Source organism: Magnolia sinica, chromosome 15 (genome assembly GCF_029962835.1).
Source record: "Magnolia sinica isolate HGM2019 chromosome 15, MsV1, whole genome shotgun sequence".
NCBI lineage: Eukaryota > Viridiplantae > Streptophyta > Magnoliopsida > Magnoliales > Magnoliaceae > Magnolia > Magnolia sinica.
This window is the reverse complement of record NC_080587.1, coordinates 65701891-65726609: the sequence shown is the minus strand read 5'-3', so window position 1 is coordinate 65726609 and position 24719 is coordinate 65701891. Positions and strand designations below refer to the sequence as shown.

Sequence of the window (24719 nt, the reverse complement as noted above, 5' to 3'; positions counted from 1 at the left end):
TGTCTCTGTTGATGAGCAAATCCCATCGAAAACATAAACTGCAGTTCTTTTTGGTTATATCAACTCTTGCAGTACCGACCACTATCAGCATTCTCTTCTACCGTCTATTTTTATGGTCACATATTGAATGGCTGAGATAGTGAAATCAGTGAAATTTTCACTTAAACTCTCTTAGATGATGGGACCACGAGACGAAGGGTTTGGATCACATATCATTATGCCTCATGTCAAAAAAAAAAATGAACTGACGGTGAGGATCATACTCGCATGGTACACCGGATAATGAATTAAGATGAGAAACGGGTTGCCTAGTCGCAAGTGATGGAACTTGGCACGTGCCTTGACGATCTGTCTACTTCATCTTGTTGGACACGTGTGTGCTCTATATCTCAAAAATCAGATCAATCCGGACGGCAGCTGGGCCGTAAAACAAAAAATTGACAGGTGCTCCGCAGCTGATGGTTAAATAACCGTCATTTTATACCCATGACACGTAACAATTCGGTCCCATTTAATGAAGGGTCAGTATCTATCACAGTATGACACCTTGGCCCGTCTCCAAGATTCTATCACTGCCTGCTCGGGCAAAGATCAGGTGAGGGCAGGGTAACAACGAAGGTCGAGGCCCGTCGTTGTGGGGCTCACCTGGGATGTATGTGGTGTATATCCACGCCTTCCGTCTCGGGCTCTCGACGCCCTCCTGGGGTTGCTCTTGGCCCGGATTTTGAACTGTTTTTGCCCAGCTGTGGGAATAGGCTATACAAAACTCGTAGACCTGAGCCTGGCCCATTGAAACGCCACTTCAATTTATTTTTTTATAATCATTTTAAGGCATGGGCGCAAGAATAAAGTGTGGTGACCGGCTATTAAACTTTCCGCTGCTCATGCATTTGACACAAGTTTTTTATAAAGCTAATCTTGATGTTTTCCCTTCATTCAAGTCAATGTGACCTCTTTTTTTTTTTTAATCCATGCACACAAACACCCCCACACACTCACGCTAGTGGAATTTCACCACTACCCTTGACCGGGTGTTGAAACTCTCGAGAGTCTGCCACCCGGGCAAGAGTAAGGACCCCAAGTCAATGTGACTTTGTCAACAAGTTCAATGGCAAATAAATATTGTAATTGATGCTAAGAAGCTTTTAATGGTGGGTGTTCAATCACTACTAATTCTCATTCTGTGGTATTAGACCCAGTGGCTAATCCTAAACCAAAAACCTCTAAGAAACTTGCAACCCAACAGTCTAATTAAATCTCGTCTACTCGACACTTGGTTACTTAGAGAGTAAGCATGAGTGTGAGAATGAGAGAGTGAGAATAGCTTGAGTGGGATGAGAGTGAGAAGAAAGAGTGTGGGAAGAGCTCAGAAAGCTCATCCATCCAAGCCACTCGTCCATCCACAACAAAGTCTCTACAAGTGTCCCAGCCATCTAGGTGGTTCAACTTTATCAAAGTAGAATCGGGACATGAGATTTATAATAATCTTCTCTCAAGAGGAGTGTAATAGCTCTCTTCGCCTCTTTCCACATCTCCACATGCACGGTGATAATCCAATTATCAATTTCATTTTATTTTCATAATGTACATATTTCTTCCCGTACATCCTCTTGCTTGAGTCTCAAGTGACTCTTAATTACACGCCCTACACATTGTCGAACCCTTGCACGCTCATGTATCAAAAATTAACCGGTACTTGATTTAACTCTTTAATTTATTTACTTGCTAATTCAATATTTATTTGCACTTTTTGTATATTATTTTTTCAAGGTTAAAACAATATTGTGATATCCAAGGTAGTAGCATTGAGTAGAGTGGTGGCTCTCTAGTCAATTTCTAATGTTGTTTACAGTCAACTTGTTGGATAAGATCATTCAAAACTTCGAAAATATTCAAAAATTTTGAAATAATCAAAAATGAAAATTATATAAGAGTGTAAGTGAAAAAAAATATATAATCTATTCATTTTCTATCACCAAAGTTCTTACTCAGAATTTATCGTAAGGAGTCTTATGAAGAATCTATTAAATGTATCTTTTTAAGCCAATGCCATGTTATTCCAAAAATCAAAGTTACTCATGACCTGAAATGAGCTACAAAAAATGTTGGATGATATACCACGCATGCATCAAGGTGGGCCCCACACAGGGGCCTCACCCACTAAGGGCCTGTTTGGCCAGATGGATCCCATGGGATTAGGAGGGGTGAGATGGATTTTAAGGTAATGATGGTGGTGTTGGTGGATTGGTTTAAGATCCATGGGATTGCTATATCCAGGGACAAGTTCATCAAGCCTGTTTGGCACGCCCAGCATATCCTGAGATTTTACCTTCGAATCCCTTCCAATCCATTTAACCAAACACGCCCTAGGCACGATTGAACAAGATTAGAAGGGATGAGATCAATTTTAGGGGGTGTTTGGCGCATGGTATTAGGAAGGATTAGGTTGGATGTGATTAAAAAAATGTAATTATTACATATGGTAGGAATTGTCGCTTGTTACGATGGTATAAGCTTAATTCCATGATATGTTTGTAATACGTTGGTACATTGTATGGATATACCCATCATCATTTGAAACTATTGAGAATAACACATATGTGTTATATCCAAATCGTTCATCTGTTTTGTAACCTCATTTTATGACGTGGGCCTAAAAATGAGACAGTTCCAAAACATGTGGCCCCAAAGAAGTTTTCAACGGTAAGTATTTAATCCCTGCTACTTTATATGGTGGGGTCCACTTGAGCTTTAGATCTACCTGATTTTTTGGCCCATAGTCTAAAATGATCTTGAAAAATTGGTGGATGGTGTGGATATTGCCCACACATCATGGTGGGACTTACACAACTTGCTAACATTGAGTGGAATTGGCACGTGACCCAATGCAATTCCATGTAATCTAATCCCAAGCTTTTCCATTCTTCTCAAAAGAGAGTAGAATTGACACATACCAAATGCAATTCCATCCCATCTAATCCCATCTAATACCATGCCTCAAACGCCCCTTTAGGTAATGATGGTGATGTCATTGGATTGGTTTAAAATCCATGGGTTTGCTATATCCTACAATAAGTTTATTGGGTCTGTTTAGCTCGTTTGACATATCCCAGAATTTTACCATCCCATCCCATCTCTCTTAATCCCTCTTAATCTGGCTGGCCAAACAGACCCCTGAGCTTTTATCCGCTCACCTACTCCACGACCCGGCTGCTATCCTAGATAACCAACATTCCTTTAAAAATATAATGAAACATCGAGTATCACGTCCACACAAATTTTCAAACGGGGCAATGTTTCCGTTTGGAAAACCGCTGCAAGTATTTCATCCTACCTTTCATTTGTCATATGTGCTGACAAATGAACGCTTTAAAGAGGAAAATTTTAGCGGCAGTCCACGTTCAGCTAAAACAGGTCCAAATATTAAAGGCTAGGATCCTCCGGTTGAAAATAATCTTAGGTCATAGTACATCAACGGTGTTTCAATAGGATAAGGGTCTTATTACTCAAACATGGCCCCCATCTGTCCTGACTTAAAAAGCGCGTCTAAAGAAGGCAAAAAGTCAAAAATGGTAGTTATTCGATACTCTGGCAGATCATGCCAATTAATACACAGGCACGGAATTCTAGACGTGGAAAACATTAACTAATTTAAGCGGATTACATTGTAAAACCCACCGTTGATAAGTCACAATCCAAAAATTGGATTGATCGATAAATTCTAACCTTTGATTTATGGACACTTGTTTATTTAAATAGGACCGTTAGATTTTTTCAGTTTTAGACGTGCCATAGACGTCCATCAGTATAAATATTCAGGCAATAGAATAATCACCATTTTGGGTCATGATACATTCAAAGTGGGACCATTTTGGACAACTTAATTTGAATTACTTGCACTCCACGGATGCATTTCTAAGTGCCTGTGTATCATCTGTCACGCCCTCTTGGAGCATAAAAAGATCTTCTCCTTTTAATAAAAATGGAAAAAGGCAGGTAGTTCACGCATTACTATGAAATCCAAATCCTACAGCTGGGTCATGTGCATCAGTGTCATTAATATCTTAGGACGTAGGTTCCATCTTCCATTGGTCATGGACGGTCCTCTTTTGCCCCTCTGAAAGACGATATATACATTTGAAAATGGATTTAATGTAAACCATTGAATGACCAAGATTTCATCCGGAAACATATTGAAAAATTTGGAACTTTTTCTATCAAAATATTAATTTTTTAGACATATTCACCGTAGATCCTACATCTTGAACGGTTCAGATCATCCCAATGCGTGGATCAACTGACGCTGTGGCAATTTCCTTTAGTGGTCCGTAGACTACAAACTGCGCCTCTTACAAAATATCCCAGACTTCTGCGACGACTACCCAAACTTAACGGAGTTCGTACAGAGTAACGCCTTCCGTTAATATCTCCGTTACGTCGGATACCATACAAATCGATGTATGGAGGCCAATGTAGCTTTTTAACAAAATCCATACCGTCCATCACGTGTTTTATCTCGTATTATACTTTTATACCAAAAATAAAATCTATAAAAATCTCGTATGGCGAACAACATATTAAACCATCCCCAACGCCTCTAAAATCACTCGTTATGGCCCACTCCGGTTTTGAAACGGTATGATTTTTCTGAGTAGTTTCATATACATTATATTCATCTTCTTAGTGGATTAGATAGAATACAAAAACAAAATTGGGCCCCACATACAATCTGGTAGGTTATTAATGTTGGGCGTCCCATCAAAACGTTCATATTGTGTCTCTCACAGGTATTGAATAGTTCTAAATTTTGGAATGCAGGGATTAAAATATAGGAAAAAAGTGATGAACGGATGAGATCTAATTAAAAAGTCATGGTGGATCCCATCACATTGATTTGTTTATTAAGATTAAAATAGAAACGTTTGTACCGGATCCAGCCTCCTCCTCCTTTTACGCTCCTTCTCTCTCTCTCTCTCTCTCTCTCTCTGCAACTCCCAAGCTGCCATCAGACCCCAAAGCCACAGCGTCTTTACTGTCGGCCCGCACTCCTACCAAAGCGCTATAACCCGCACTTCCAGTTCGATAAATGCCCCTCACCTTCTCATTAATTTCCTCGCGAGCCGTACCCTCGTTCCCTTCTCCACACGAACCCTAGCTCCTTCGACCGTGCCCAAAAATGTCCAGTGCCGAGACGGAAAGCGAGAGGTCATGGGAATCGGCGCTCCGCAAGATGCTCCCTCCCGGTGCTCCTCTCCCAGACCAGGACCACCTCGACTACTCCATAGCTCTCGAGTACGACGGTCCACCAATCCCTTACGAAGTCCCCAAGGTATCTCTCGCGGGACCACCGAAATCTGAGGAAGATGAGAGGTCATGGGAATCGGTGCTCCGCAGCATGCTCCCTCCCGGCGCTCCGATGCCGGACGACGAGAGCCTCGACTATTCCATCGCCATCGAATACGATGGACCACCGGTCCCCCACGACGTCCCCAAAGTCGACCCATTGATCATGGAGTCCGCCCCGGGACTACCGATTCCCAAGCTCCCGCGGTTCATCCGCGCCTCCAGCAGTGGCGGGGAATTCCGTGGCATGGTGGCGAGCGCGAGGAATTCGTCGTCATCGTCGTCGGTCTCGAAGGCGGTTCCGGAAACGGAATTGCAGCAGGACAGTTCGTCGCTGGAGCCGGTGGGCCCGATCTGGGATCGGAAGGCTGCTGCGGAGGGCCGGCGGGCTGCGGTCGTGACCTTCCACACGGCTGCGTCAGAGGAATGGGAGAAAGAGGAAGAGGAGGTGGAATTCTCCTCGTTCCGGTCGAGCATCCCCAATTCGGCGCCGGTAGTGTCGCCGGGGCTCAGGGCGATACCCCTTGCAGCACGGGCCCCGAGGAAGCGGGGGATCTGCAGCCGGTGTGGGAAGAAGAGCCGGCTGCGGGAGAAGGAGGCGTGCTTGGTGTGTGATGCAAGGTACTGCAGCAATTGCGTATTGAAAGCAATGGGGTCGATGCCCGAGGGGCGGAAGTGTGTGAGCTGCATCCACCATCCGATTGATGAGTCTAAGCGGGCTGGCCTTGGGAAGTGCTCGCGGATGCTGAGCCGGTTGTTGAGTCCGATGGAAGTCCGGCAGATTATGAAGGCAGAGCAGGAGTGCGAGGCGAACCAGCTGAGGCCAGAGCAGTTAGTTGTAAATGGGCGGCCGTTGAGGCAGGAAGAGCTGGCGGAGATTTTGGGTTGTCCGCTACCGCCTCAGAAGCTGCGGCCCGGAAGGTATTGGTATGATAAGGATTCCGGGCTTTGGGGAAAGGTGAATGCTGATTTTATTTCTAAGGAATGCTTACTTGCAGATGCCTCTCTGTAGATGGCATAAAAAAGAGAAGAAGAAGCCACATATGCGATTGTGGCGAGTGAGTTCATCAGGTGGGCCAAATAGCAGTTGGATCCACTCGTCAGGTGGGCCAAAAGGATCAGTTGGGTCCAGTCATCAGGTGGGATTACATGTATGTTGAAGATTTACAGTGGGTGATCATGTTCCGATAGTCCATTAATTGTAACGGTATGGCCTGCCTGACGAGGGGAGCTGCCTGAGTTTTGGGCTGGAGCACATGCAGTGTGGGGCTTGCACGATGAATGGCCTTGATCTCAAATAAGTGTGCCCATTGTAATTGCAGGGCACCTGCCCTTGACAATTGCAGAAGCGCGTTGTAAAGGAGCATTCCTTTTTCTTTGTTGAAGAGTTTTTTTTTTGAAAACTTGTTTTTGTGTTGTTGATTGTATTGTGGAAAACATCTGCAGGAGGGTGAGAAACCCGATAGGATTATAAGTTCGAAATTGAATGTTGGGGGGAAGCTAAAGATGGAAGCTAGCAATGGGAACACACAGGTGTACATTAATGGGCGGGAGATAACGAGGATAGAGCTCAGGATGTTGAAGGTGAGAATTTGGTATCTTTTGAGCTTGTTCTTGGACTGAGTGAATGGTTGTCTTCAATTACTCGTGCTTGTGGAATTGTTGCTATTTTCCTCAATTTGCCTTGGTCAATGATTTATAGTTATGTTGGGAACCGTTACATGTTACGGGTCGATACAGTTTTTTTTTTTTCCCCTTTAAAAAAACTGTTATGGCCACCGTTACTATCATTGAATACCTTGACCAGCTCTCATGAAATGGGTTATGGATAATGTGGTTGCATATGCCCCACTTGCCTGTGTATATGAGAAGATCTCGTGCCTACAATATCATTTGAAGTTCTACAATCTTAGGGCCTGTTTGGCCGGGCGAATCCCATGGGATTAGGAGGGATGGGATGGCTTTTAAGGTAATGATGGTGGTGTTAGTGGATTGGAAAAAGATCCATGGGATTGCTATATCCCGGGACAAGTTCACTGGGTCTATTTGGCACGCCCGGCATATCCCGGGATTTTACCTTCCAATCTGTCCAACCAAGGGATGGGATCAATTTTAAGGTAATGATGGTGATGTTAGTGGATTGTTTTAAGATCTATGGGATTGCTTATATCCCGGGACAAGTTCACCAGGTCTGTTTGGCTATCCCGGGATATCGTGATCCCATCCCTCCTAATACTGTGGGATCGGTCCGGCCAAACAAGCCTGTAGGTTCCTTTGGGATTCTTGATTGAGTTGAATTATGGGAAGGTGTGTGATCAAGGGGAAATGACAAAGATAATTGTTAGAGCACACAAATCTTGATGTGGATGAGAGCACTATAAGGAGGCGTTGAGCATGCTTTAGAGTGGTACATCAGAGTTTCATACTTTATTTGGATTAAGATGTATACTAGAGATTACTATCAATGTTAGATTAGGATTATTCATGAGTTATCTTTGATTTATAAAATGGTTGTAAATAAAGCATTAGAGAAGAGATGAAATTCATCAAGTCCTTGTCCTTCTCTCTCTCTCTCTCTCTCTCTCTCTCTCTCTTTCTCTCTCTCCTGCTTCTCTAGTCTTCTTGAAATATGTTTCCTGTATTCAAAATGAGAAGGATACCCTCAAATTGTAGTTATGTTCTCTTGATTCTAACTACAAAGCTACATGATCATTTTCAGAGCTTCAATTGTCAATGGGAATCTAGATGAAGGGGGGTATGGTTTGGTTATTTCCACTTCATTGGATTACTATTGCAATTGAATTTGTTGGAGCATACAGATGCACCCTTAGATTTATGTGATTATAGAAGCTTTGTCATGGGATTGTTCAAAACCACATCCTAGAATATTTTTAATAGGTAACCTAAGTGACTAGGATGTTGAAACGCAAACAGTCTACCACTGAGCTATAGGCTTGAACTTAACCCTCTCATAGAATAGAATATTCTTGGAAAAAATATTATAGAATGATCAGCATGGGTTATAGGGGTCCTAAATGAAGTTCTATATTTGGTCATATACTCCTATTGTCTTGTTGTGCTTGGGTTGGTGCATGTGGTCCTTTTGTTTGGGAGAATTGTTTATTGAGGGAAGGTTTGGAGAGAGAGAGAGAGAGAGAGAGAGAGAGAGAGAGAGAGAGAGAGGTATTGGTTTCACCAGGACACTCCCTGGTGCAACCCGGTTATCAAGTCAATGAGATCTTGATACCCAAATTGCAAATAATTATGAAAGTATACCTATAAGAACAATGGAGTAGAGAGTGAGGGAGATAACTTTATTAATATCAACATTCTTTTCTTACACCACTACCGTTTTTATTGAACATAAATGAATCTTTAATTAAAATCTCACAAATAAAAGATTGATTTCAAATCAATCACAATTTATTTCAAGCTAATCTTATCTTCCTTAATATGGTAAAAGCATAATAATAAAAAAACAAACATAGAAAACAATTATATCTCGAAATCAACTCTATATCATCAATCATATCAATTAATTCTTCAATCACATATTTAAATCAGCCCCCATATCTCCAAAAGATAGTAAATTGCAATCCTTGATTGAGGCTCCCAAATGTATAAATAAATAGTCCAAAAATCAGCAGATGGTGGGCCTTATGGTGGGCTATGTGGCTACATCATTGTTGGGCCCAACAGTGGGCCTAGGTGGGCTGTGGCCTGCATCAATTCTCCCATGCTTTGAAAGACTTCGTCCTCGAGTTGGAAACCAATCTTAACATTTGGACTTGTACTAGTATGACTAATATTCTTCTTCTTTTGTGGAAGATGGTGGTATAACCCTAAGTGTCAGTCCGGCACAACCTTTGTTGGAGTCCACTGTAGATGATGTCTCTTTCACTTGTGCTTTTATGGTTGCCAACTTGTTTGTTGTAACTTTAAAGTTCTTCATGGATCCTACAATATTTGCTCTTTTTTTTTCATGCCACTGTCATCTTTCGCAAAGGTGCTTTAATTTGAGGGTTGAGACCTATTGGCATGTCTATCAATGTGACCACCGCTATTAGTGGATCCATCAATTGATCCATTGATGAATTCAAGCGTTGGTCCAATGTCAATGCATCATCACTTCATACATAAACTTTTCCTTTGACTCCATGGATGTCTTCGTTGTTTCAATAATTTCTACTTCAATTCCGGGCTCTCTATCACATTGCAACAATAAAAGGATTCGATCATTGGTGTCTTCATAAGCCCGGGCAACCTGTTGTTGGGTTAGGACTTTGGTAGGGGCCTTCCCCTACATGTCTACGTGCTCCAACTTTGGTCTCTAGATTCCCTCCATACTAGAGCTCTCCCACTTGATTAGTGAGATTGCCTACCGCATGTGTGAGTTGATCCACCTGCTTTGTGTGTGCACAAATCAATTGAGTTATGTGCATGAACTCTTCCTATGTCATCCTTTTGGATGCCATTAGGATGATACAGAGTCAAAAAATCCCCAAAGACGATCCACTCTGATACTAAAATGGTGCAACTTGGGTTATCGAGTCAATGAGATCTCGATACCCAAATTGCAAGAAATTATAAAAGTATAACCCACACGAACAATGGAGTGAGAGGGAGAGAACTTTATTGATATTCACCTTCCCTTTTTACAAAAAAAAAAAGGGAGAAAACTTTAAGAAAACTCACACTTGGAGAATATTCGAATGACCAATTCCGACACCACCCACTTTTATAGATCATTAATGAATCTTTAATTAAAACCCCTCAACTAAAAGATTGGCTTTTTTTTTTTTTTCCTTTTCTTTTTAACCAAATCAGATGCATTGTGTTGGGGGCCGTTGCACAAAACCTTAGGATCTAGCCTCCTAAATACACTAGAATTATGGGATAATAAAATAATGAAATAAATCAAAGCACAAATCACACGACACAAGGAATTTTTACGTGGAAAACCCTCAAAGAGGTAAAAACCACGGGACCTAGTCCAGAGCAACAATCCACTATGAAGTAGAATGTTACAACCGATCACAAGCACACATCGCTTGGATCAAACCTTTTTCACTCACGCATGAGTGGATAAACAATAAGAGAACAAAAGAAAAACGGAGAGATCTCACCGATCACGAGGACGTAGTAGCGCTGAGACATGGACTGCGAAGTAGATCACCTCTACGAGCAGAATCTCCCTTCCACAAGCTTCCTCTCTCTATCTTTCTCTCTCTCTCTCACACACACTTTTGATAGCCCTAAACCCTTTTAGAGTACCTTTAGGTAACCTTAGAATACCCTAGGATACACCCCAATCCCGCATACACCCCTTTATATAGATTTAGAAAGAAGTAGAATCGGAATAGGAAACAAAAATCGCAGAATCTGCGTTTCCGCAAACGAATCTGCGTAAACCTTCGATGACAACCTTCGATGTCATCTAAGGTCCTTCGATGATATTGAAAACGGACCAAAATTGTCCAACGACCAGGGGTGAAAATTTTCGAAAATACTCGATGACACTGTCAGGCTTCAATGTCATCGAACTAGCTTCGATGTCATTGAAGCTGGTTTGATATCATCGAACCATGACTGCAATGAGGAGAAAATCCCCATCAAATCTCCCCCTTTTCGAGTTAGGAGGAATTCGCCTTCTTCTAGCCAACCAGGTTTCTACAAACCTCAAACTTGCTCTTGAGCAATGCTTTGGTCATCATGTCTGACCCGTTATCGTCCGTGTAGACCTTCTCAAGTTGTAACACCTTCTGTTCCAAAGTATCCCTTATCCAGTGATACCGAATCTCTATGTGCTTTGACTTGGAGTGTTGACTTGGATTCTTGCTCAAGTGTATAGCACTTTGGCTATCATAATAGACTACATGCTGCTCCTGCTTCAGGCTAAGTTTTTGTAGGAACCTCTTCATCCAAAGCATCTCTTTACATGCCTCTATGACCGCAATGTACTTGGCCTTTGTCGTCGACAATGCTACGACCTTCTGTAGCTTGCTCTGCCAAGAGACCGCTCCCCCTGCAAACATGAACATGAACCCCGATGTAGACTTCTTGGATTCTATGTCACCTGCCATATCTGCATCTGTGTAGCCCTCTAACACAGGTTTTCCGTCACCATAGCATAGGCTCAACTGGATGAGCCTCTTAGATACTGTAGTATTCACTTCACCGCTACCCAATGCTCTTTGCCAGGATTGGCAAGATACCGGATGACAACACCAACCGCATATGCTATGTCTCGGCGCATACACACCATAGATACATCAAACTTTCTACTTAACGCTTAGGGTATCTTTTGCATCTCTTCCACCTTTGCCTTCGTCTTGGGATACTGCCTAATTAGAGTATTGACCGGCTTTGCTGCATTCATATTGAACCGCTCTTGGACTTTCTCAATATATTGCTCTTGTGACAGCCAAAGCTTCCTGCTGCTTCTGTCACGGGTTATCTTCATTCCTAGGATCTGCTTAGCTGGGCCCAAGTCTTTCATCGCGAATGACTTGCCCAACTCCTGTTTTAGCCCATCGATCTTCTTGATGTCTTTTCCCATGATGAGCATGTCATCAACGTATAATAGCAGAACTAAGAAATCACCATCTGAGAACTTGCGCGTGAACACACAGTGGTTCGACTCCATTCTGTCATACCCATGCTTTAACATAAACGAGTCGAACTTCTTGTACCATTGCGTTAGAGCTTGTTTTAGCCCATACAAGCTCTTCCTCAGCCTACACACCACATGCTCTTTGCCTTTAATTTCGAACCCCTCTTGTTGGTGCATGTAGATCTCTTCTTCCAGGTTACCATGGAGAAAGGCAGTTTTAACATCTAACTGCTCTATCTTCAGATCCATGCTAGTCGCCAACCCAAGCAACACCTGTATGGATGTCATCTTCATCACTGGTGAGAATATCTCTTCGAAGTCTATACCTTTTCTCTGATCGAACCCTTTCACCACAAGTCTGGCCTTGAACCTCGTTTGTGAATTATTCTGCTCAATCTTCTTTCTGAACACCCCACTTGTTGCTCAGAGCTTTCTTACCCTTGGGCAGTTTCACCGTGTCATAGGTGTGGTTCTTGTGCAAGGATTCCATCTTCTCTTGCATAGCTTTCAATCACTCCCCTTTATGCTCGTTGGCTAGAGCCTTAGAATAATCTTCTGGCTCTCCCCCATCGGCGAACATAATGTACTCATGTGGCGAGTACCTCTTGGACGACTGTCTGTCCCTAGATGACCTCCTCACCTGTGGCTCAACAAGTGGATCAAGTGGAGGCTGCTCCCTCGGTCCATCTTTTGTAGGAACTCCCTTGTCCTCTACACCTTGCTATATTTCCCTGTTATCAGGCACTACGGGAGGAATAACCAGATTCATGTCCTCTAGCTTACCTGAACTAGGCTGGTTCTTCTCTGGCTTACCAATGTCTTCTATACGCTGATCTTCAAAGAAAACCACATTTCTGCTCTTGACGAGCTTCTTCTCGGTCGGATCCCATAATCTGTAACCGAACTTTTCATCACCATACCCCAAGAACACAGACTGCCTGATCTTCATATCGAGCTTGGACCTCTTGTCCTTTGGTATGTGAACGGATGCCCTGCATTCAAACACCCTGAGATGATTGTATGATGGATCCTGTCCAGTTTACACTTTCTCAGATACTTCTCCATTCAAGGGGGCTGATGGAGACCTGTTTATCAAATACACTGCCGTGTGTGTTACTTCTCCCTAGAACATCTTGGGCAACTTTGCATGGGATAACATGCATCTATTTTTTTCTACAATGGTGTGATTCATTCGCTCAGCCACACATTATGCTGGGGGTTTTGGGAACCATCTGTTCATGCCGTATACCCAGGGATTTACAATACTCATGGAAGTCATCGATGTATTCACCGCCATTATCAGTGCGGATGCACTTTAATGTTCTGCTTATCTCTCTCTCGACCATAGCATGAAACAATTTAAACACACCAAAGACTTCGTCCTTGGATTTCAAAGCATAAACCCAAACCCTCCTAGATGCATCATCTATAAAATTGACAAAATACAATGCCCCACCCAAGGTTTTTGTCCTCATAGGACCACAAACATCAAAATAAACCAAATCTAATGCATGCACTTTATTAATATGAGAAACAGTTTTAACAAATGAAACTCTATGCTGTTTCCCTGATAAACAATCAATACAAGTTTTGAGAGGTATACCCGTCACGTCTGGAAGGAGCCACTTCCTCGCTAGTACTTGAAGCCCTTTTTCACTCGTGTGGCCTAGACGCCTGTGTCACATGTCAATAGCTGAATCTTCTGCTGCGTTCAACCTACCCTTGCACATACTGACATTTGCCTTGTAAGGGGTGTAACACTTCTTTTCTCTGGCCGCGATTAATGAACCCTTGATGAGCTTCCAGCGCCCACCAACAAATCGACTTTCATAGCTATCATCATTCAACCTTCCCCGTCAATATTAAGTTGAGGTGAAGGTCTAGGATATGCCTCACATCCCTGAGAACCAATGTGCAGCTTACATCGGTCTTCGCACAAATATCACCGACCCCTACGATCTTCGATACGCCAGAATTTTCCATCTTCACGGTCCCAAAGTCACCTGACTTGTAGCTTGTGAAGAAGTCCCTGCGTGGAGTTGCGTGAAATGAGGCTTCCAAGTCTATCACCCAGTCGGTGTCTTGACTCGTAGCCGTGAGACAAACATTATGATCTGTAGAAAGAATAACTAGGCGTAACGGACCGTAACGGCGCAATTTTTTTTTTTTTGCCAAAAAAATATGAAAAAATATGGATTAAATCCATAATATTCTAAGCATTCCAAATATGCATTCATTTATAAATTGGAACATGTTTATGGTGGTGTAACGGTCCACTCTTTGGTGAGAAGTTGTATCGGACTGTCTAATGAATTTATGAACCAGATAACCTGAATTTGACTACAAAATTTATATATTTAATTTTCTAAATATTTAATTTATATACTTAACAACTTGATATCATTTCTCCCAATAGTTCTTTAAAAAAATGAAATTAAATTCAGGTAGATGGCGTTGCCAATTTGGGGCTGACTTGGAGGACCAATCTATACACCAAATTAGCCTCAAATTCATGCAATTTATTGTCATTATCCCACTTATGAATTGGTGGACATTTATTGGATAGTGAATCATGAAAAAAATCAAAAGACCCTATTTTAAAAAATAAAAGTCCACAAATTAACAATTAAAACTATTCAAACAATTTGATTTTGGCATTGTGAGTTAGCAATTGCAGTTCATAATTTAATTGCTAAATTTTAAGTTAATATATGTCTCGTGTACAATTTTTTAAGGCTCGAATTAGGCGGGACTCGGATTGTGAAGTGTAGCACACGTGTCAAAGTTTTTTGGGCCCCACCCGTGATGAATGTGTTATATCCACACCGTCCATCCATTTTGCCAAATAATTTTAGGGCATGAGCCCAAAAATGAGGCACATCCAAAGCTCAAGTGAACTGCACCATAAGAAACAAGACTAATTAAACGTTCATCATTAAAAATTTATTGGGGGCTACAAAAGTTTTAGACCAAGCTGACATGTGTGTTTTCTCTTCATCCACGTCGTGACCCAATTAATAGGTTAGATTGAAAATAAACATTACAATGGATCTTAAGAAAATTTTAATGGTGAGCATTCTATAACCACTGCTTTCCTATGGTGTGGTCCACATGAGATTTGGATATTATTAATTTTTAGAATCTGATGTAAAATGACGTGGCAAAATGGATGGACGACATGGATTAAATATACACATCATGGTGGGGCCCACTCGGGTCTTATCAATCGATTGGATGGAAAATAAACGTTACCATGGGCCCTACGAATTGTTTTACGGTGAAAATATTATCTCTGCCTGCTATTTTTGGTGCGGTCCAGATGATCTTTGGATATAATTCATTTTTGGGTAGTGCTCTAAAATGATCTCTGGAAATAGATGAACGGGTAGATGTAATAAATACATCACTATGAATCCCATATAACTTTGATCTCATTTGAACCGTTCAGTATAACTCTGAGCTCGAGGAGTGTCCGGGCCATTGCTTGCGTGACACGTACCCTAGCCGATGCGCGACGCCCGAAAAAAAAAAAACAGAGAGAGGGAAACCGAAAAGAAAAGAGGGAAAGAAGAGAAGAAAAAGAGGGAAAAAGGGAAAGAAGAGAGAGAGAGAGAAGAAGAAGAAGAAGAAGAAGAAGAGGAAGAAGGAGGGGGCCGTAGAAGAAGAAGAAGAAGAAGAAGACGAGCAAGAAGAAGAAGAAGAAAGACAAGAAGAAGAAGAAAAGAAAGGCAAACAGGTATTTTTATTTTTATTTTTTATTTTTTGAAGGCCCGTAACAGCCGTTACGTGTATAGAATATGGACTCGGCCGATACGACCCCGAAAACTTGTAGCTTGTGAAGAAGTCCCTGCGTGGAGTTGCGTGAAATGAGGCTTCCAAGTCTATCACCCAGTCGGTGTCCTGACTCGTAGCCGTGAGACAAACATCATGATCTGCAAAAATAATAACTACAACGTCGCCATCTGAAGCGACCGCAGTATTATCTGATTCATCTTCCTCTCCTTTCATTTTCCTCTCTTGTCGTTCTTATTCTTGCGATATTCATGCTTATAGTGGCATTTCTTGCCACAATTCCAGCATTCAACATCCTTCCTGGTACTTGACTTGCCTCTTGATTTCTCTCGGGCATTCCCGTCCTTTCTGTACGTTCCTTTCCTTTGTTCTTGTGTCACAAGGGCCTCTTGCTGAGTAGACCCCTGAGACTTCCTCCTTGTCTCCTCATTGAAGAGACAACTAGTTACCTGTTCCATGGATACCTTTCCGTCTGGCGCGGAGTTACTTAGAGACACCACCAATGTCTCCCAACTATCAGGCAATGAGCTAAGCAATAGTAAAACCTATAATTCATCATCCAGGACTATCTTCATAGCGGAGAGCTGGTTCAATATGTTGCCGACCTCATTCATGTGCTTAGCCACAGAACCACCATATTTGAACTTGAGATTTACAAGTCGTCTTATCAGAAAAATCTTATTGCTGGCTGTCTTCCTCTCATACAACCCTTGCAATTTTAACTATAGGCTAGCGGCTGAGGCCTCCGTAGACACATGGCGGAATACGGAATCGTCCAACCATTGTCTAATAAACTCCACCGCCTTCCGGTCCAATTTCTTCCAATCATCATCTATCATATCCTTTGACTTTGCTGATATGCCTAAGTCCTTGCAATAAAGAAAATCCTCCATCTTAGCCTTCCATATAGTCCAGTTAGAACCATTGAGACTGATCATCCTTGATGAGCCACATTCCATAATTCAGAACCGATCCCACCCCGTTCAACCAACCTGAACTCTCTGATACTACTTTGTTGGGGGCCGTTGCACAAAACCTTAGGATCTAGCCTTCCAAATACACCAGAATTATGGGATAATAAAGCAATGAAATAAATCAAAGCACAAACCACACGACATAAGGAATTTTTACGTGGAAAACCCTCAAAGAGGTAAAAACCACGGGACATGGTCCAGAACAACAATCCACTATGAAGTAGAATGTTACAACCGATCACAAGCACACACCGCTTGGATCAAACCTTCTTCACTCACGCAGGAGTGGATAAACAATAAGAGAACAAAAGAAAAACGGAGACATCTCACCAATCACGAGGACGTAGAAGCGCTAAGACGTGGACTGCGAAGTAGATTACCTCTACGAGCAGAATCTCCCTTCCACGAGCTTCCTCTCTCTCTCACTCTCATACACACACACACACTTTTGATAGCCTTAAACCCTTTTAGAGTACCTTTAGGTAACCCTAGAATACCCTAGAATACACCCCAATCCCGCATACACCCCTTTATATAGATTTAGAAAGAAGTAGAATCGGAATAGGAAACAAAAATCGCAGAATCTGCGTTTCCGCAAACGAATCTGCGTAAACCTTCGATGTCATCGAAGGCCTTCAATGACAACCTTCGATGTCATCTAAGGTCCTTCGATGATATCGAAAACGGACCGAAACTGTCCAACGACCAGGGGTGAAAAATCCTGAAAATACTCGATGACATTGTCAGGCTTTGATGTCATCTAAGCTGGTTCGATATCGTCGAATCATGACTGCAATGAGGAGAAAATCCCCATCGCATTGTTAGTCCTACAATCAAGCTTAACTTAGACAAATAATGAAGTTGTCAATCCTACAATCAAAATTTAATTTTGAGAAATGGTGAACTTTCTAATCAAAGCTAAAACCAAAATAAGCTACTGGAGGAACTAAGGATTTCTCTCCCTGGCACAAACCAGCCCGTGTTAGACTACCTCTAAATAGAGAAAATAGCAAGGTCCTTGATGTTATATAACTTAGAATTTCACAATCCTGCATTCACACATTCAGAAGCTGTAGGAGACCTGGTGGTATGAAAACTAGAACAACTGCCTACCTTTGATGTTGTTTGCGATGCTTCACAAGCGGGACTAGTGACTGCTCCGCGTCTGCTGTTAGTGGCCTATAATCTGCTTCCGCTTGTATGCACATTGCTGCGATGGCTGCCACCTGAATAACGTCCTTCATCGAATACTGACCTTCCAATGATGGATCCATGATTTGTACAAACCTTTGTCTATCTGTAAGCCAAGGCAATGCCCATGATACAAGAACGCCTTCCCCAGGGGCCCTCTTCATGTCAACCAGAACCCTGCCTGTGAGCATCTCCAAGAGCACAACCCCATCGCTGTGCACATCTGATTTGGTGATCAAATGTCCAGTTAACACATATTCGGGAGTGACGTAGCCTTGGGTGCTCAATACATGGGTGGAGAAATGCCCTCCAGCTTTCTCAGATCCAAGCTTGGCCAAGTCAAACTCTGAAACATTGGCATGTAAGTTCTTGTCCAAGAGGATGGTGTTGCTCTTGAAATCTCTGTGAATCACTGGGGGGCTGATATGTTTGTGTAGGTATTCCAGACCTCTGGTAGCTTCCAGAGCTATTCTCATTCGAGTCAAATGGTCCAACTTCAAAACACCACCATGGGAACAACTCTCAGGATAAAGGTGCTATTGCAGACCTCCATTTGACATATACTTATAAACCAACAATTTATGGTCATTATCTGTACAGTACCCAAGCAACGCCAGCAGATATGGAGAAAGAAGACGGCTAAGCAACTCCACCTCCATTTTGAACTCCTCTTCTTCCTGCTTTCTAGCTCGATCCATTAGCTTAACGGCGATCTTCCTCCCATCAGGAAGGACACCCCTGTAGATCGAGCCAAAACCGCCATGCCCAATAACATTAGCCTTGCTGAATCCACCAGTCGCAGCATGAAGCTGCTTGAAATTGAAGACCTGAACTCCTTTCTCTGTAACAACTTGCATCTTTTAGGTACTATCTCTATTGCTGTTCTTGGAATGGTTAGTCTTCAAGCGCCTGGAGACCTTGTTCCTGATGAAGCAGTATAGCTGAAGGCAACGAACAAAGAAACCAAAGCCAAGGCAGTGGCCACAACGATCACCACGAGAACAATAACCTCCTTCTCATCTCTACCAACTCCTTCCATTCTATATATCAGAAGTTGAACTTCCAAACCCTAGCCCTAGGAAATGAAGGAGATGGCAGAGAGGAAGGAGATGTCATTTCTCTCTACTGAACTTGAACTTAAAGATTGATTTCAATTTAATAACAATTTATTTCAAACCAATCTAATCATCCTTAATATGGTAAAAGCCTAATAATACAAACAAGCATTGAAAGTAATTATATTTCTAAATCAGCCACATATTTTCAATCATATCAATCACATCTTTAAATCAGCCCCCACATTTTCCAAAGATAGTAAATTGCAATTCTTGATTTAGGTTCCCAAATTTGTAAATAAAAAGTCCAAAAATCAGCACATGTTGGGCCCTATGGTGGGCTATAGGCCCACATCGTTGTTGAGCCCAACAGTGGGCCTAGGTGGGCCATGGCATGCATCACTCCCACAACCAAGCATAGAATGAGATTAGATAGCATGCATTGACCTTTTATCTTGTAAGTTGTAACTAGATCGCATAGGTGTTGTTTCGAACTTCCTCTTGACTTGGTGATGGTGTGGACCAATTTCTTAGACTTTACTTTGTCATAAGTTTTGTTTTGTTTTTGTTCTTTAAAACTAATGATTCCATTAAAAACTTGAAAAAATGGTGCCAAATACCAGTAGGTAACCTTCTCATCACCCTGCAAAAGTGTTCCCACCAAAAAAGAGAAGAAAGAGAAAGTAGGAGCACCAGATCTAGAGATCTAGAAACTGGAGCTCCCTCTACAGAATCCAAAATGAGAACAATTTCGAAACAACTGATTCCCAATCTCTGATCAACCCTACATACGATACATGGCGAACTTTGGCAAGACTAGAGCCCATTCCATAGCCAAAGAGAAGATATTCCGCTTGATGGACTCCAATGAAGCCCGTTTACTTCAAATGTTCTAGAATTTCTCTCCAAATACCCCATAAAATGGCAAAAGGCAGCATTTTCCAGATGATTTTTCCTTGATTCAAGAATGGGCCAGCATGCCACCTCACAATAAGCTTAAAAAATTGAACTAGGCTGCAACCAATGTACCAAAGAGCTTCTTGGCAGATTCTTAGACTGAGTGTGCAGTCGCACAGTGCAATAATAGGTGATCGCTTAACTCCTCAACCCTCCTACATATTGAACACATTTGGGATAGCAATGCCCTTTGCTGAGGCTGTCCAAGCAAAAGCCTGCACTCTAGGTGGAATGGAACTTTCCACGCATACGCACATGCATGAATGCCATCACCAGAATCACAAAGCTTATCCATAACTTAGAGTAGAAGACTCCCCCTAATGATGATTTCCACGCATACGCACATGGATTGTGTGTTCAAGATACAGTGGTTGAAGAGATAAATGGGGGTGATTGCTTTGGCCCCAACAAAGGATGTGGTGGGCCCCTCTATGATTTTCTTAATTCCTCCTGTTTCATCTTTTGTGATCATCACCGTCCCATGATAGGATGGTTGGTCAAACTTGGTCCAACATGGTAGCCATTTACTCATGAGGTTATGGAACTCGGCCATCTCTTGAAGTGGGAAGTTGCAAATCACATCGCTGTTCAAGAGGAAGAACGAACTGCCATTTGCAGGATCCTCTTTAACATCGACATACACCAGTCATGGCCTGGTCTAAGAAGAGCTTGCTTAAAAGCAGAAGGGATTACTTAGGGTGAGACGAGCTAGCCCTTTATCTAATCTGCTTCAGCAAAAGGGTACTATGGGCATCCACCTACTCTATTCTCTTCTCTATTATCAACTTTGAAAGAAGAAAGACTAGATTATCAAACAAATTAATAAAAGTGCTTATTTAATATTATTGAATGGCTATTGGTGTGCTCGTGACGGAGAGCTTTAGAAGTCTCTCGATGCATGGTTGGACTCTTCAACCTAGTCCAACTATGCCTCTTCGGTCGCCTAATGTAGGAGGTGATGTATTAGAATTTTCCTTTTCGTTCGTTGGTTGCAAGGGTTTATGAAGAGATTTGGGTAGTTAAATATGGCTTCATATTTTAAATGCTCCGCCATATGTCTACAAAGATATTATTATGGAGTACCAAATCTGAGCCTCCCACTTCTTTTCCCCGTTAGTTTGACTATGTGTGGATTACCACAATGCATTCTTTCGTGTCATAGATCTATGATCGGAAGGAGGGATAATAAAGCTGACACTTTGGTGAGATTTTCTCTTGAAATCTTCTTTGTTGCGAAGTGAATATTATCAAGTAATCAAACTCACTTCCAATATGAGACGGTTGTCTCTTTACTCTTTACCATAAACTCATCCTGTTGAGCTCTTGGTGAGCTTTAAGGATAGTTGCATCTCTTGAAAGGTATATCCCGTATGCCTTTGAGATAGCATTATCTCTAGGTTTGCGTTGGTTGCCTCATGGACTTCGTCATCTGTATCCACGTGAGGGAATCAGCTTATTGGCTGGCCTGACTGAGTGACACCTTTTCATAGAATGATTTGGGATATCTTCTTAGTCCCCTCTATGGGATAAGATGACAATCCTTGGGCCAACATGGGATAAATCTCCTCGTGGCCGCCATATGAATATGCTGCCTTTTTGGAAAGAGAACCTTCACTAGTAGGGTATGTAATGCCCCTTTTTTGTTACTTCTTCTCTAAGAGGGAGGTCTATCCTATGAAAGGACAAGACGACCCTGATAGCAATAATTTCCCATGGTTTATGCTTGTACAGATAACCTGGAATCAATACTGGTGTATGTATATTGTATACTCTATCCAAGCTGTCCATAGCAAAGGTTGTTATCCAATAAATTACACTTAGCAGATGAAAATGGATGCCCGGCTTTGGAGGCCATCAAATGCATAGACGAAATGAAAAGGGAGTGAATCCAATGAACATCTGTTTTATTTTATTTACTTAGTAGGTGCTTAGGATCATGAAAGCAGTTCGAAGTTAGGTGTATGCCCCATTTAAGTGGACCCTACTATTTTGACAGTTTTGGTTTGAGTTTAATATATGCCACCATTACAATGGTAGTGTGTTGTGTATCAGTGTATCTGGACGGTGTTATGATAAATGTCCCGGTCGGATGCTTTGGGCTTGTAAAAATTGTTGGTGGAGCCCACTCACAAATGTTGATAGATCATGTCCCAAACATTTATGAGTTTTGAAGATCCTGGCCTCTAATATTGGGACTATTTTTGGTTGAAGGAAATAAATTTCTGTTTTTTTTTTTCCCTTGACCCTCCATTTGTAGTTCCTGAACGGAACTGTTAGGATCATCCTCTCGAGGAGTTCTTTTGGTCCTGAATCATCTACTCTGCGGCACAAGAAGCCAATGGTCAAGATTAAGAACAATGGGTTCTGCTTGTTGGAATTGAAAACCCAACTATACTTTGCCTCCCTGAATTGAAGATTATATATTGGAAGGTTTGGATCGTTTTACATCATTAGGGGTGTCAACGGGCCGGGTTAGGCTTGGGCTAAGCTCTATCCAAGCTATGAAGAGTGATTATTTTTTAAATTTATTTTTAATGTTGTTAATTGTATTGTGGAAAACATCAGGAGGGTGAGAAACCCAATAAGATTGTAAGTTTGAAATTGTATTTTGGGGGGAATTGCCTGAGTTTTTGGCTGGAGCACATGCACTATGGGGCATGCGTGATGAATAGCCTTGATCTCACATAAGTGTGCCCATTGTAATTGCAGGGCACTTGCCCTGGACAATTACAGATGTGCGTTGTAAAGGAGCATTCCCTTCTCTATGTTGAAGATATATATATATATATATATATATATATTTGAAAATATATTTTTATGCTGTTGGTTGTATTGCGGAAAACATCGGCAGGAGGGTGAGAAACCCAATTGGATTATAAGTTCGAAATTGAATGTTTGGGGGAAGCTAAAGATGGAAGCTGGTAATGGGAACACGTAGGTGTACATTAATGGGCGGGAGATCGTGGGGATCAAGCTCAGGATGTTGAGGTTGAGGTTTTGGTCTCTTTTGAACTTGTTCTTGGACTAATTGAAGGGTCATCTTCAATTACTTGTGCTTGTGGAATTGCTGCTATTTTTCCCAATTTGCATCAATCAATGATTTATCTGCGCTAAGGTATTTAAAAGCAGTTACTTAACTAACATTAATGGTGGGAACCGTTATGCATTATAGGGTCGCTACAAATTTATTTGTTTTTCCCTTAAAAAAACAATTATAGCCACTGTTACCATTGTTGAATACTTTGATCAGCTCTGATGAAATGGGTTATGGACAATATGGTTACATATGCCCACTTGCATGTATATCTGAGACGATACCATGCCTGCAATATCATTTGAAGTTTCACAATCTTAGGTTCCTTTTGGATTCTTAATTGGGGTGAATTATGGAAATTGTATGCGATCAAGGGGAAATCACAAAAGATAATTGTTAAGAATACACAAATCTTGGTGCACATGAGAGCACTATAAGGAGGCATTGAGCGCACTAAAAGAGGCATTAAGCATACTTCAGAGTGTTATCTCAGAGCACCATACTTTATTTGGATTAAGATGTATCCTAGAGATTATAGTCAAATCTCGGGTTAGGATTATTCGAGTTATCTTTGTATTGTAAAGTGGTTGTAAATAAAGCATCAGAGAGGAGAGGAAATTCATTAGATCCTCGTCCTTCACTTTCTCTACTATACAATCTCCTTCTTCCGCTTCTCTGTTCTTCTTCAAATATGTTTCCTATATTAAAATTAGGTTACCCTCAAATTACAGTGGTCTTTTGTTTGATTCCAACTACAAAGCTACATGATCGCTTTCCGAGCTTGGATTGTCAATATGAATCTGGATGAAGGAGGCTACGGTTTGATTATTTCTACTTTACTAGACCATTGCAATTCAATTTGACAAAGCATGCAGATGCACCCTTAGATTTATGTGATTATAGATGCTTTCTCGTGGGATTGTTCAAAACCATATCATAGAATATTTTTGGTGGGTAGCCTGGGAGACCTGGATGTTGAAACACATGCTGTCTAACATTGAGCTACAGACTCGAACCCAACCCTTGCATAGAATATTCTTAGAAAAATCCTTATGGAGTAATCACCATGGGTTGTAGGGGTCTTAAATGAAGCTTTGTATTGGTCCTATTGGATATTCAATTGATTTCGGGTCCTGTTGTGCTTGAGTTAGTGCATGTGGTCTATTAGTTTGGAAAGATTGTTTATTGAAGGAAGGCTTGCTGATCAACGAGAGAAGAGAACAAAAGAAGTCTTGGTTTCACCATGACGCTCCCACAACCAGGCCTAGAAGGAGACTGCATGGACTTTTTATCTTGTAAATTGATCTCATAAGTGTTGTTTCCCAACTACCTCTTGACTCGGCGTTGACCAATTTCCTAGACTTTTCCTTATTGTAAGTTTTGTTTTGTTTTTTGAAAATTGAAGATTCCACTTAAAACTCCAGAAAACGTGCCGAATAGCAGTAGGTAACCCTCTAGTCACCCCACAAATGGAAATCTTGTATTTGTTAGACAACGGTCAGGGAATCCAAATTATGAAAAATTGTCATGATTGTTTTGTGGAATCTTCCCTTTTCTTTGCTATCCAAACATCTCAGACTGTCATAGTAACAAGAAAAGCTTTTACATTTCATTGATTTCGATGGACTTGGAGATATCCAAACATTCCTTTTCTGCTTTTTTGACTTTCTGAAACTTGAAAATAGCACTCACCCTTTTTGCAACCAAGTCTATGATGAAGCAAGCTATACCCAAAGAAGGATACCTAGTTTTTGTTGGGC

At 41.6% G+C, this 24719-nt stretch overlaps 2 protein-coding genes across 3 annotated transcripts in view; one reads left to right on the top strand and one right to left on the bottom strand.

The window, feature by feature from the left end:
• The first annotated feature begins 4976 nt into the window (after window positions 1-4976).
• The window catches only part of LOC131227710 (extra-large guanine nucleotide-binding protein 3-like), a 32479-nt gene continuing 12736 nt past the window's right edge, over window positions 4977-24719 (top strand). For both annotated transcript variants that reach the window (XM_058223513.1, XM_058223512.1), the window contains exons 1-2: window positions 4977-6301; window positions 6790-6927. In XM_058223513.1, coding sequence (XP_058079496.1) covers window positions 5177-6301; window positions 6790-6927 — 1263 coding nt within the window. In that variant the 5' untranslated portion in view covers window positions 4977-5176. The remainder of the gene's footprint in view (window positions 6302-6789; window positions 6928-24719) is intronic.
• LOC131227712 (probable serine/threonine-protein kinase PBL28) lies at window positions 17924-18789 on the bottom strand. The gene has a single exon (XM_058223514.1). The coding sequence runs from the start codon at window positions 18768-18770 to the stop codon at window positions 18450-18452; it is 321 nt and encodes a 106-aa protein (XP_058079497.1). The 5' UTR covers window positions 18771-18789; the 3' UTR covers window positions 17924-18449.